Source organism: Channa argus, chromosome 11 (assembly GCF_033026475.1).
Source record: "Channa argus isolate prfri chromosome 11, Channa argus male v1.0, whole genome shotgun sequence".
Classification (NCBI taxonomy): domain Eukaryota; kingdom Metazoa; phylum Chordata; class Actinopteri; order Anabantiformes; family Channidae; genus Channa; species Channa argus.
In genome coordinates, this window is record NC_090207.1 from 10,028,270 (window position 1) to 10,042,833 (window position 14,564).

Sequence of the window (14,564 nt, forward strand, 5' to 3'; positions counted from 1 at the left end):
CCTTTGCTCAGTGTAGGACTCCTGCTGTCTCTGTATTGGAACCTGGCCACTTAGTGCAGTACTAGAAGTGTTTTACCCTGCAATTACATCTGGAGAAAATGCTTTGAGTATTTAAAGGGCCTTTACTGAGCATGAGATGGAACATGGCACATAAAGGCCATGGTGACTCTGCTTTCTGTTAGAGGGCCTACAAAATTTGATCATCCAATTCTTGCCTCTCCTTTTCCAGGCAAACTAAAAAGTACAGGTTGGATGGGAAAGCCGGGGATGATGGGCATTTATGGCTTCAGTTATGACCCCGTCGGCACATTTTTGAGCAGGCTGATGACAAGCTGCTGGAATGCCTTGCCGTTTTGCAGATTCGTTTGAAAACATGATTAACAGTGGTGGAACACAATAGGAATGTGATTCTCATTTGAGCAGAGGGTATGGTGGGCTAGCCTGGGAAATCATCCAGGCCCTAATTGCTGAAGCAGACCCTGATTCAGACGGCTGGAACTTTCACACACACACCCACACACATACACATATACATGTGCATACGCTTCCACACACACAGACAGATAAGAAGGGTCTCTTGTTGCCTTGCCCTCTGTATTTGTAATTAAAAAATGTCATAATATAATAAACAAATACAGTATGGCATATGTCTCTCGGTTTAATATCTGAATTATCTTATACATTGAATTTACGGTATTTAGTTCTGGATCACCATCTCATTACGTATTTTATAGCCAAGACACTCTTGAAAAGGTGTTAGAAAAATAAAATGTGTGGAATATGTGGATGAACAGCTTTTTTAAAATAAAATAACATGACATCCAATGCATCTTTAAGATCCAGTCCAATCATAAAATGTAAACTTTTTAATTAATTTTTTTTTTTGGAGCACAACCGAATAAAACCTAGTACTAAATGGGCCCTTTTGTTGATATTTATTTAAAAGGTTATTTTGATTAAAATCTTTTTTTTTTTTTAAATCTCCAAAACTATTGTCCAAGTCTACAAATATTATCAGAAAGTCAGCAATTTTAAAAGCAATGAACATGTCCCTCCTCATTCTATAAAAGCAGTATTACTTCAATTTAAGATTGTTGTTTTTCCTCACTATGTAAGATTCGCTTACTGAAGAGCTCTTTTGAGGTATTGGAAATTTTTATATCGATTTATATTAGCCCAGTGAAAAAAGTCTTAAAGTTTTTGTGGGCAGATGATTCCAGAAACCCAGTGCTGCACACTGGCTGAAGAACCCAGAGCTCTGCTTCTTTACACATGGGTATGGATTTATGGTTGATATAAAGAAAATTTACAGCCAACACCATTTTGAAGGAGTGTTCTCCACAGAAGTATAACCCGTTTGTTGCCTTACTCGCTTCCTCTTTGCTGCTCCGCCCCTCCATTTCATTAAGTCTACAGACAGCCATGGAAGTCTAAGCCCTTGTCTGTCGTTTCTACTGCCTCCTCCTCTTCCTTCTTTTATGTTTTCAACCTCTCCCTAGACCTTCAACCGCTGTTCTTCATACATTTCATGCTTACTTTCTTTCTTCTTCTCCTCTTTTTCATAAAAAAAATCCTCTATTTCTATTTCCCTGCTCCCTTTGTGTGGCTGGACAGCTGTGTAATTGTGGACCATGTGAGGAGCGGGACGAGACGAGGCCTTGTGTTGGTCGGCACCGTGCTAGTGTACCTACCTACATTCTCCCAGCCGCGTCTTTGTTCCTGCTCCATTGTGATTGGCTAGCTAAAGAGAAGCGCTACACATGTTGTTTAGCTGCAAGACTGTCTGCCGTCTTTGTGATAAATATGGACCTCTGTTTCTTCAAGTATTGTGACTATTCTTCCTCTTGCTGCCTGTCTACTTGGATACCTCTGGCTGTGCTGCATAAAAGAAGATTAGCTTCACCTCTGAGAGACACATGCACACATTCACACAAGCACAATAAGACATTCTTTGTAATGACACACACACACATACACACACACACACACACACACACACACAAAAACTGGGTTGTCCCTCACACTTTGTCCTTCTATTCTTGTCCCATATCTCCTTTTGAGTCTCAGTATAGGATTATTTCAGTTGCTCTGTTGGTTGGACTTTTTTATTTTTGAAAACTGGAATTTTAACAGAAAGCATTTTAAAGTAGTGCTTAACAAACTTTACAGCGGTTTGTTGGACTCATGTCCAGTGCACTTGTGCTGTAGAATACATTAGACCGATACAGAAATGCAAAGTATACCTTGATCCTGATCAATTTAACTAATATTGTCCTTACGTTTTGTTTATTTGGGCCATTTTAGTAACCGAAAGCCTGTCAAAAATAACGAAATAAATAGAAGTGAAAAGTAACACTAATTGGCATGTGCAGTGCACATTATACATTTCCAAATTTGCAGTATGACCATGGAAACAAGCTTATAACAGAGATTAATTTTGCTCAAACAGTGATCCAGGATTAAGGGATGATCACCTGGCTTTATCAAGCTTTAACCTCTGAATGTACAATGAAACTCGCACACACGCGCGCACACACACACAAAACTACAAAGGTCAGTAGTCATCAGGGAGCTTTGAGCACAATAAACAGTATAGCTCAGATAGGAGCAGCATCCTGCGGTTGGCTGATGGTTTTTTTTTTTTTTTTTTTTAAGTGTTAATCCTCTTTTTTTAACCTTTCATGTTTCAAACACTGATCGTGGCTTTAAAGGTGCTCACATCACAGAAGATGTACAGAGTGACTTTTAAAAGCTTTCATGCTTGCTGAGATGGTGATGACTCACTAGAGCACCTTGCAGTAAGAAAGAAGGTAAAGAGAAACCTGCCTTAGCCTTGACCTGAAAGTCCATTTGCTTTACTTTCAGTGTAGTAAAGAGCGGGTTTTATCACATTGATACTACTGGTCTACAGTTTCCCTTTCATTATTCAAGACCGTTAAAACAAGTCTTTACGTTGATGATTTTCAGCAAGTATAAACAGCATTTTAATAATATGGGCTCTGTTCATTTTATTTTGCTGCTGTTAGGAAATGAGCAGTAGCTTCCAAAACGAAAAATAATTTTCAGTGAGCTAATATTCTGTAGGTATATTTTACAGTGGCAATGAGCAGAAGGTGGGCAAATGTAATCTAAGAGCAAATTTAATTCCAGAAAGAAATAAAATTGGATGTTTAAAATGGATGTCTAAAAAAAAATCTAGGCTACTCCATCAGTGACATCTCTGCTTTAATTTGCACCACTTAGCTCATGCTTTCGTTAATCACAAGATAGATGAGATGTAGTTACCATGGTTTCAAAGTAACATAATTGAGTTTTCTTCCTAAAAACTCAAAGAGAAGAGCAATCAAGTTTCCAAAAGACATTCTGAATGTTTTTTTCTCCCAGGGATTGGAAAAATGTAAAGTAGCTGCATCTGGTTCTTTTAGTTGCTCTGTACAACATCATTAAATTGTTACTTACTGTTGTGAGTCCTCTACAATACAGTAAATAATCTCAGAAATTGAGTTGCAAATGGTTAGAACCAACCATTTATAAAATTTATTTATTTTTCAAACAGTGTTTTAGCCTCTTATCCTTTAGTGTGGAGACAAACAAAGGCAAAAGGCTTTGGGAGGCAGTGCTAGTTGGCTGGCAAGAAAATTAAATTAAATATAAAAGACGTTTTCGGGTTAAACAAAAGTCCTTGAGGTCCAGTTGTGTGGGTCCAATAATTTAATTTCGATAGAAAATGTGTGTACTGTATGATGTTATGTTTAAGGATGAGAAATTCCCAAACCCTGGGATCCGCCAAGAACCAAAACAAAGTTTTATTTTGTTTGTGTACGACTGTAAGAATGAGATAGGGGGAGAAGTGACAGTTTTATTGTCGACCTCTAGCTGTTTGTGCCATCAGCGCAGTGACAGTGAGCCAAACACGGACCAACCCCTGGTAAGGCTCACTCTCTTGGTCCTTTCTCTTCCGCCTGCCTTCCAGTTACACTAATCAGTTAAAGTTGCAGCCCCTTAGTTGTCATGGAAACAGTTTTATTGTCATTTTATTGGAAAAGGTGGCCTTCAGCTGTATATTGGCTAGCTGTATAACTATAACAAAATGCTTCCTCTGGACTTTTTTTTATGCATCTGAAGAACATCTTTTCCCCCGCTGGTAGCAGTAACAACTTTCTTGATTTTCGTAACTTAGTTACTTGCTATCATCAATTACTCCTTTTCTAGCTGTATCCCTTCGTTCTGGCTGTATCTCTAGCTGTTATTCTTTGAAGCCATTCTCATTAACATCTCTGTCAACTCACACCTAATTTTTGTCATCTTTTTTTTTTGGTCATCTACTTTTTCTCCACTTTTGACTAACTCAGTGCAGTGTTGAACTTAAGCTTTGATTATGTGTTCTCAAATTTTCTGAAACATTTTCAAAACCATTCATTCTTCTTCAGTTTATTTCAAATCCTTAACCTTCTTTTCCTGCCTTTCGCATGAACCTACACAGTGTCTCTTTTACACAATCTTTACACAATCATACACAATCATTCATCCCACATATCCCCATCTCTGTACTACCCTGCCTCTTATAAGGTAGTCTTTGTGATGAACTCATTAAGTGTTCCAAACAGCTCAGTGACCTACATTATTTTGAATCAGCATGACTCTTTCTAAAGGTGACCATATGGCTGAACCGAATAACCAAGCAAAATGTATCGTTGTCGACGTGACCAGGCGTGCAATGGTTACTTCTGCAGAGCTTCACAAATCACCTGTCCAGAGGGGAGAAGCTCCTGGAAAGACAGCTGTCTTAGGCTGTTATGGTAGAGTAGTTACTCATTTAGAAGTCACTTTGAACTAAAGTCATATGTCAGCCTGCTGTTTTCCAAATGGTATTTAAAGGATTCTGAGAACATGAGGAAAAAGATTCTGTGATGAGACGAAATTTGAACTCTCTGAGCAGAACTACAGGCACTGCTCATCAACTGGCTAATCGTCCTTACAGCGGTGGCAGGATAGTGTTATGGAGCTACTTTTTATTGGCAGGTATAAAATGGACAGAGAACCTGGTCAGAAGCATCACAGTGACCTGAAGCATTCGTAGCTCAAACAGTGCTGGACAGTTTCTGGACAGTTTGCTGGACAGGACCCTTTAAGAAGAATGTGCTAAAGAGCTAAATGGGCTAAATCCTGAATACTTTTAAATGACATCTTTAAATGTTTGATTTTTAATACATGTGCCAAAACAAAGCATGTAGGAGTTAAAGGGGTCTCAAAACCTTCTGAAGCCACTGAAGGCCCACTGCTACAGTGTAGACATTTCTGCTCAGTTTATTTCCTGCTCTACCCCCTTTCTCTCCTCCCTCCCTCATTCATTGATGTCTGATCTAATTGCTTTTGCTCTGACCCTGGGGACCTGGCCACAGTGTAACAAGCTCCCAGTGGATGCTCTCTGCCACAGTCTCCATCGCTGCATCCCTGAATCACTTTCTTTTTATCTGTTTCCTTACTGACTCTTCACACTGCATTCATTCATTAGCAGCTCTAATGCCGGAGCCCCAAGGCACACAGTTTGAAATCATGATCCTGCTGGCTGAACTAAATGTAAGCTGAGGCTGGCCACAGCACAGAGTCGGGTCAGGAATGACCAGCGGGTCCTATTTGAGGATTTTAAAAGTGGAGTTTTTCTCATCCACATCTTATAGAAGGCCACAGACGGAGCGAATGACTCTTGCCTGGAAAAACTAAGAAGGATGAAATAAGAGACGAGGAGAATGAGAGAAAAATAAACGGGGAGAGGTGAGAAAGGTGAAAGAAAAAGTAGCAAAAGGACAACTTGATAATGTGGAGAGGCTCACAGGACCACTGCAACAGAAATTTAATAGAAGAGGTGAAATATGAAGATGCGGCCCAGTGAACTAAAGCACATAGGCCACTGCACATTTTAACAGCTTTGGCCCAGCTCAGAAGGAAGGATCTTGGAAATATCACACACATTCTTACTTTGCTCTCACTAGCGTCTTTCCCCCCTTGATCCTAGAGTGTGATATATCACACATCAAGTCACATTCACCAGTTGTGTCACCTTAAGTGAAACCTGATACAAAAACACGGTAGCTTCCAAATCTTTTGTTTTTTTTTTCTCCCAAGGAAATGTTGCTGTACTGAATAGTGTTGATCTGCATTCTGTGTTGTCTGCCGATTGCCACATTGTGAGGCTGTGGCATAAAAACATCAACAAAAAGAAGCTCAAAGTCTTCCAACAAGCCCTCATGCATCAAGCTCGGCCTATGGATAGATAAGCCAGTGTGTGAATATGAGCGCTGCATTTTAGAATTCCTTCAGTTGTCAATCATATTGCTTGAAGGAGTGTGAGCACAGGGCACATTCTTAGAAAGCACCAGAACAAATACTTCAATATTATTCTCTGTTTTACTTTGACATAAAGCTCAGTGACAGCCGACAGCTCCACATACCTTTTTTCCTTTTTTTACGTTAAAGAGAAAGCAATACTTTATGTGTGTGTGAATTTGTCTTCTGAATATTCATGATAGAACACCAGCATGAGATCAAAACCTTTTCTCCTGAAGGTTGATAGGTCAAATGTGTTGATCAAAATCTAGTTGTTGCACACCCTCCTCTCATTAGAGGCATTTATAGAGGATTATTTGATACAGATACTCTGATCTTCCCCTTGGCCCTCTCCAGTGTATGCTCTCTCTCTCTCTCTTTCTCTCTCTCTCTCTCTCTCTCTCTCTCTCTCTCTCTCTCTCTCTCTCTCACACACTCACACACACACACACACACACACACACACACACAACCCACATACTGTAGGTCCTTTGGGCTCAGGGTCTGGGGTGAATGCAGAAATCCCCCTTTGAAGTGAGCAAGTTTTTTTATGAATGTGTGTTTCTGTGCAGACTCATTTATACACACACATACACTCCTGCTGTGTTAGTGTGTGCTTCTTTAATCAGATCAGGTGTTTAATTATTAATGTGTGTGTTAAAAGAAGCAGAGACAGAATCTCTGAACAGTTATGACCCTGCAGCTGTACTGTTTAACCTTTACTGTGGAATAATCGTGTGTGGGTGTGTGTGTGTGTGTGTGTGCGTGTGCGTGTGTGTGTGCGCACGCCCATGTGTGCGTGTAGGAATTTAAGAGACATTGCTGTATGGGTGCATGCCTTTGTAGGTCAAAATTGCCTTCAAGCAAAAGTGAAATGCAATATACAGGACACACGCCTCAGGTGACACTTTAAACATTTGTTCTCTCTCTCTGGCTGTCTGTAGGTGTGTGGAAATCATCGCCAAGGAGGGGAGAAGTCTGAAGGAGCTCTATCTTGTGTCTTGTAAAATCACAGACCACGGTAGGATACTTTCAATCACTGTCCCTTTGTTGCAGTCAACCTCCAACATTATTATCAAAACTATTATTGCCTCCAGTCACAACCATGATTCAGGACTCATTTGATTTTACAACTCGCCCCTTATGAGACTTGCAAACAGTAAAAACATTATTGAAAAGTTTCTCACAGAATAAAGTAGTGTTAGTTAGATCTCCTTAGTGCCATTCTTGGACGTTCATATTGTACTACTAACGTGGAAGGAGGATTTCTCTGCATTTGCCTGTGTTTGTGGATTAGAGCAATTTTTATTGTGTGACAGGAGACATGCAAGGTGTTTTCCTGCCCAGCGTACAGCGAGACAGTCTGTATAGCCCTCTAGCATCATCCCAGCCTTTCATTTTGTTTACGCTGCCTCACTGCTCTGCTTGATTCAATTCTTCCGTATGTTTTGCAGAGTCTTTTATTAGCTACAGTACAATACACAGTTGGAGTAGTTTAGAACTGACAGGAGCGCAGCGCCTACTATCACTGCTCGCATCAATGATGTGATTCCTTGTGCGTCTTTGTTGTTGAAATGCCATTTCCCATGTATTCTTGCTTGTTTGTGTAAAGTTGTGAGAGTTGAAAGTGGCACGTTACGCAGCAATATTTGGCTTTGTTTACTGTGATCGCATCACATCTGCTGCAGCACAGCCTGCAATACAGTGAAATTTTGTCTATATGTGGCGCTCAGCTTACACAAAGCAACTCACAGGTAGGCTTTACAAGGTGGCTTAAAAATAGGAGGGGATGCTTCCTTTCATTTCTTTAGCCTGCTGCGAAACAATCACGATTTTCCAGAAAATAAAGCCCACAATAAAATACATGCTGTTGCCATGACTGTTGTCATGTATTTTGCTATTGCATTTTCCCCAACAGATGACAAAAACACTTTTTTGAGAATGGATGAGAAATACAAATATATAGTTATGGTCTCATCATTTGGTTTACAGTACATGGACTTAAGTAACTGGGTTACAGTCTGCTTTCTAGGGAAAGTTGATTTCTTAACCGTCATGTAAATAAGAAAGTTGGTTTCCAAATACGGGTAGGGGATTACAGAGACCTGATTTCCCCAGGTATGTTTCTGTCAGAGAGCGTGGATTTCTTTGCACAGTATACAGTATACGGTTAACCAGGTTTCTAATTGGCTTTTTTTTTCAACTGTGCATCGGCATAAAAATGGCTGCAGATAAGAAAAGTTAGCTCAGTAAAAGGCTGAATGAAAGGAGGGATCATTAACGCTCACTTTAAAACAAAGCCAGTCTAAAGTCTAGTGGAAAATGTAACTAGCACAAAGTGCCCCCTAGAAGTCTAAACACGTCACTTTCCCCCATGGACTTTTTAAATTCAGAGAGTACCTGTTCCGAATCAGCCGTGTGTCTCTTCCCCTTTTTTTTTTCTTTTGCTGCGGCGCAAACGCACAAGGAAAAAGGAAATTCAGAAAGCTTCATGTTTCCTCAGCTTAAGTATAGTGTGGCATTAAAGAGTGGGGACGAGAGAACGACTTTGCGATGCCTGGTGGAAGAAAGTAGAACTGCAACATGCTGGTATACTATTTATTTTTTATTTTTTATTTTTTTCCTTTCGGCTTAACCCGTGAGTTCTGGGTCACCACAGGAGATCATTGTCCGCATGTTGACTTGGCACAGTTTTTACGCTGGATGCCCTTTCTGACGCAGCCCTCCCCAATTTCTACCGGGCTTGGACCGACACTGCACAGCTGGGGATGGTAAAGGGCCGTTGCGGGTTCAGTGTCTTGCCCAGAGACATTCCAACAAATAGCCGGGGCCAGGGATCGAACCACTGACCCTGTGGTCCGTGGACGTCTGCCTTACCAACTAATGATAATAATAGTAGGTTGCTGAAAACTCTCCATAGTAAAACAGTATGATTGTATGTGTGTAGTTGGGAGTCAAAACTCTGATCCAAATTACAATAGATTAAATTAAATTGCACATAATAAATAACACAGTATTTGCTCTTCTGCTGGTTTATCCCATGGAGTTTTCATACATTGGCCCCTTTTTGCCATTATGGTTAATATCACTTCAGTTGTTTGTTTTATAACTTGCTGTTGTCTGGATTATTAGCCTGTAGAAAATTCCACGAATAGATAAGACAGAAACAAGCCTTCTGTTTGTCACTTCCATTGTGTTTGCCTGAGCGGTAAAAGATTTAGTCTGGGTCAGGAGCTGGGTCTTTATGAGCCTGCAAAGGTTCTTGAGATAGTGTATGGTGTTTGGATGTACTACATGATAAAACTTTTCAGAGATTTTTTCTAAACCTTTACATACAGGGAACAATATTGACATATAAGTACTGATCTACTTGAACATCGTATACATAGTACATGTAGAATTTCAGAAGTTGTTTCATCGTTTTTTGCTGTGTGGTTGGGATACATTACTACAACTATTTTAACTATTTGGAAGTCAGGACTGATTAAATACATGGAAAACAGTGTTAGTGCCTGGCATTAACTTACTAAAGATTTCTCAAAAATTGTATGGGTCAGCACAGAGTGGAGACATGAGAAATGATAACTCTTTAACACAAGTCGCAGTTTGTTGCCGACTTCTGTTACAATAATCACCTTGACCTCTCGGAACCTAAACCTCTGTGTGTCTGTGTGTCTGTCTGTCTATTGGTGTTTGATTAATGACTCCAAGATCACAAAAGTACATTAAACCTGGAATGTGCACAACCACGCCTCTATACTGTATAACCCCCCTCTCTCTCTCTAATCATTTTGACCAAGATGAATTGGTGATATCTGATCTTCTTCCTTCACTAATGACCCCTCTGGCCCTCTTTGGCCGATGATGGGATCTGTGTGTATTTAAATGTGTGTGTACGTGTATTTCTTTGCAGGATAAAGATGCCTGTTGCAGGAGCTCTGTGCTCTAACAAAATGATTGGTGGGTTTCCTGCTTCAGTCCCTGATAAATTAAATAACAGAAATGAGATTTTACATCTGCCAAGCCAGCCTCCGTTTTTTTTCCACCCATCTCCTGTGCTAATTATTTTTATTAATGGCCTCTCAGAGTGCATTCGAGATGTCCACAAGCCTCTTACGTTTGAGTGTTCTGTTTTTTCCTCCCAGTTTTTCTTCCTGTGTAATTTTTCTAGAAGCATTGAGGACAGACAGAGAGAGACATAAAGACAGGTTTAGATGACAGAAAGAGAGAGCTGGGCAACATGTAATTTTACTCCCAGTGCAGATGGTTTTAGAGATTATTTTGTGAGGAAGAGGAAACAAATGGAAAAAGTGAGGTGCGTAATGATCTTACTGAAAGCCCTATTAGTGCTGTGGAAAAAAACGTCTTCTCTCTCATTTATCAAAGAGCATAAAAACAAATTATCCTAAATAACATTTTGGTTGTAATTAAGGCAGTGCAGAGACTTGTAACACCTGGATTCTTTGATGCACATATTTCATAAAAGGTATGAATTTCCGTAACCGTTGGTGTTTCACACCTGCAACTAGTGATTGATGGGAACTGTAATATTCATGTTACTGACAGATTTAGTTCAACAACTAAAAGTATTGCATCTAAGTTTCCTGGTTTCATTCCACACTCAAAATATTAAGCTACTTAATATTCTTCCACACATGGTCCATTTTATCTTGGTAGGCATGTTTGTTTGTCTCTGACATTTTCACCAGCTATTAATAGCTAGCACACACACGTTCATGTGCATGCATTGGCATTATTTCTGTATTATATCCCTATAAACAAAGATCAAGGAAGGTGGGTGAAAAGGTGAAAAATAAAGTTTAGAAGGTACTGTACATTTCTATGACAGAAATAAGATAAGACCAAAGGGTTAAAATTGGTGTGCAATATTCATTTAAAACCGATGAATTAAACACCTTAAAGTGGGGCATTAGCTGGTTTTAAGGTCTGACTCATTTAATTAAAAAGCATTTCATTTAATTAATATTTTATTCCTCAATTAATATTTGTAGAAATGTTTACGCTACAGACCTTAAAGACACAGAGACACAGTGTATCAAGTAAACCCTGATCTAATCAGACACCAGTGGTGCTCTCCAAACATAGAGAAGCCATATGGAATGCATTTAGTATTACCCTGGGACCCAAGCTTATTTAGATAATACCACTCATCATTTCATATGGGCGCCCTCCAGCTGCAGGCCTTTGAGCAATTTCAAGTCCTGACCCTTTGTTTAAGAACCCCTAATCTACAGAGTACCCACTTATCACTGCCACTTGTGCGCTTGCAGCATGTTACATCCAACCTATTAAGTAATTAGATATTTAAATGTTACTTGAGATGTTGGGCTCTGGAAACTGATTGCCTCTGTTGCAGATCTGTGAAAATGTAAAATTCCTTGTGACATTTCTATACCAATTTTAAAAAGAAACACTGGCCTCTTAGAATCTCATGCAATAGAAGGGTCAACTGAAATGGTTTGAAGTGATGCTGAACAGGTATCAAATAGGTAATAACATTTAAAAACAATATTTGGCTCCTCTTCCAGTAACTGGCAAGATAGCCAAAGGTGACTCACCCATGTGTGACACAGTTACTTAAAGTAGGCATTAGCAATACAGACTCAAAACTATATCATATTTTTACAATATTTTCACTGTAACAATATATGTGGTCACATGACAGTAGTACAATTCAACAGTATCTTTTTGGTTAAAAGTCTTTGGAGATAAGCAAACATAGTCAGTGAATTAAAAAACTCCTGGACACCATCAAACATTAAAAGAAATAAACCTGTTAAGTAGGCAAAAATATAGAATATGAATTTAACATTTTGGTTTGATGTTGCTTCTCTTGTCTTTTGTTCTGTTTGGGGGCTATGCGAGATGGGAAACATCAGCACGCACCTGTATCACCAATATTGCGATATTGACACCATGACAAATTATCATGGCAAGCAGATATCACAATATATTATTGACAAATCCAAATTAAATGTCACACAACTTACATAATTTAAGACCTCCCTGTTCCTATTGGCATACAGATGCCATTCTCACCGTGTCCATTTTCCAAGCAGAAATAAAAGTGCCACTATACATGGGCTTGAAATCGGATCCTGATGAGAAAACCTACTCAGCCTCTCTCTCAGTGCTCATCAGATATTTACACCACCAGTGCCATCCTCACTGACTGACCCAGTGGCCCACACTCTGTCTTTAACACACCTGGATAGACAGCAATACTTCCTTATCTCCTCTTACTCCTGCACTCTGTGCATTGTCTGTGTGCCTTTAGTGCTTATATGTATGTGTTTTGCATTCATGTGCATCCATTTGTGTGTGTGTGTGTGTGTGTGTGTGTGTGTGTGTGTGTGTACATTTACCTGTGCTTATCTTATTTCCTGTAGCCCACTCGCTTTATCCAGGGACAAAAACAGAGACCTTGGCACCTCCGATCTTTACATATGGTATTTCTCCTATTTCACCCGCACGATGTCTTACCTTGTCAGTCATGGCCTTCTGTGTACATCTGTGCAAATACGAGATCAAGTGAGAGACACCTGTGGGAGATGGTGTATAAGTGAAAGAAAAGAAAAGGAGCAGCTTTGGTCTGCTTTTAGAGGACATCAAGCTGTTGCAATAGACCTACGAAGTCAGATAAATTATCTCAAGCTTCGAAAGTGTTGTGCAATGTAAGTACTTTTAAGGCTTAGAGGGACTTACACTTCCTTTGGTTGAATCACAAGTACAGAATATGAGCATTTCCATCAACCAGAGAAACAGCTAATTCTTTTACGTGCAAGTATAAACCAGAGTAAGCTAAGATTATAAGAAACCATTCTGCAGTTTATATCTGCTTACCTGAAAGTCCTGTGTCCATTTTTTAAAAAGTAAATACACATATAATACAAATATCATTACATTATAAAGCATTTTTGTCAAATGAAACTAATGGATATTCTATTATTTAAAACCATCCCTCATACTAAACACCCTAAAAAATAGAAACACTGTTTAAATAATTAATACTAATAGCCGTAACATCATCCTGTGGTATAGATGAATCATCAGGCTCCTGGGGTTGTTTGTTGCAGAACATCAAGGATACAATTAAAAGTCTTTGGAATGAAAATTAAAAGTGAGAAAAATCCTCTTTTCCAACTATATTGCACCTAATATGAAGTCTTGACAATGACAGCCCATCTTCCAGACTGTTGTATAAGAAGGACTGAGCTCCTGGGATGTGCATTTCATTGTTATGTCCATCTGTATTTACCTATCTCTCAGCTTGTGAGATTATTGTTGTCATTCAATTTTCCATTGTCTTATTCTCCTATTTGTTCACCCCCTGCGCAGCACCCTCATCGTCATCATGCAACTACAATTTTCTCCTTAATTACTCATTTTTCCTGTTCCAAACCAAACCCCTTCCTCCTCCACTTCCTTTCTCATCCCTCGTTCCATTCATCTTTCACTTCTCGCTTTCATCTGAGGTGCTTTACTCTAAATGCACTGAACGTTGATAAATGGGGCTTCTCTGTCCCTACCCTTAAGCGAAACTTCAAGAAGGGAGTATAGCTTACTGTGTGTTTTTACTGATGTGTTTGTATTCGTGTTTGCTCGTTTACATGTTAGGGGCTGTTGTGTGCCGAAACAAATGTATCTCACTGCTGGGGAGATTTTAATATACACATACACCCGAGTGCACCGTAATGCTTTTACAAGTTGAGGCCCTTTAGCATAAAAGCAGCTGAAACAAGGTGATAACCATGTTGGCGACGATGGAAATGACATGTGATGGTTATTCTCCCATAGGCAGTATGATGAGACCATTAAGGTATACTCAGAGCTCAAGAGTCACTGTGCTATCTTTAACCTTAAGAGCATATGCACTCTTTATTACTCAGAGCTCTGGTTTGTGGGATAGATGTACATGTTAACCCCTTCACCGTGATTTTCAGTGTCTTGCAAGCCATTGTTGCATGGCCATTTATAAGATGTCACATAATATTGAAATCATTACAATAAAGGAAGTGAGAAGAACCTTATCAGTTATTGTATTTACCTCCAGTGTTAGCAAACCTCGTGTTGCTATGGTATTAAAGTAAAAGCATGTAGTAACTTTTGTCTTTTATCTTTTATTGCCTTTCTTTTTCACATCTTTATTTCTTTTTGGGCCTTTGTGTATTTTCCCTCCATCTTTTTTTGTTTGTTTGTTTGTTTACTCAACATTT

At 39.3% G+C, this 14,564-nt stretch overlaps 1 protein-coding gene across 1 annotated transcript in view; it reads left to right on the forward strand.

Moving 5' to 3' along the window:
- fbxl17 (F-box and leucine-rich repeat protein 17) overlaps positions 1-14,564 on the forward strand; it is a 196,258-nt gene that overhangs the window by 127,692 nt on the left and 54,002 nt on the right. Inside the window, exon 9 of the mRNA XM_067522586.1 lies at positions 7,272-7,348. Within this exon, the coding sequence (XP_067378687.1) occupies positions 7,272-7,348 (77 nt within the window). The remainder of the gene's footprint in view (positions 1-7,271; positions 7,349-14,564) is intronic.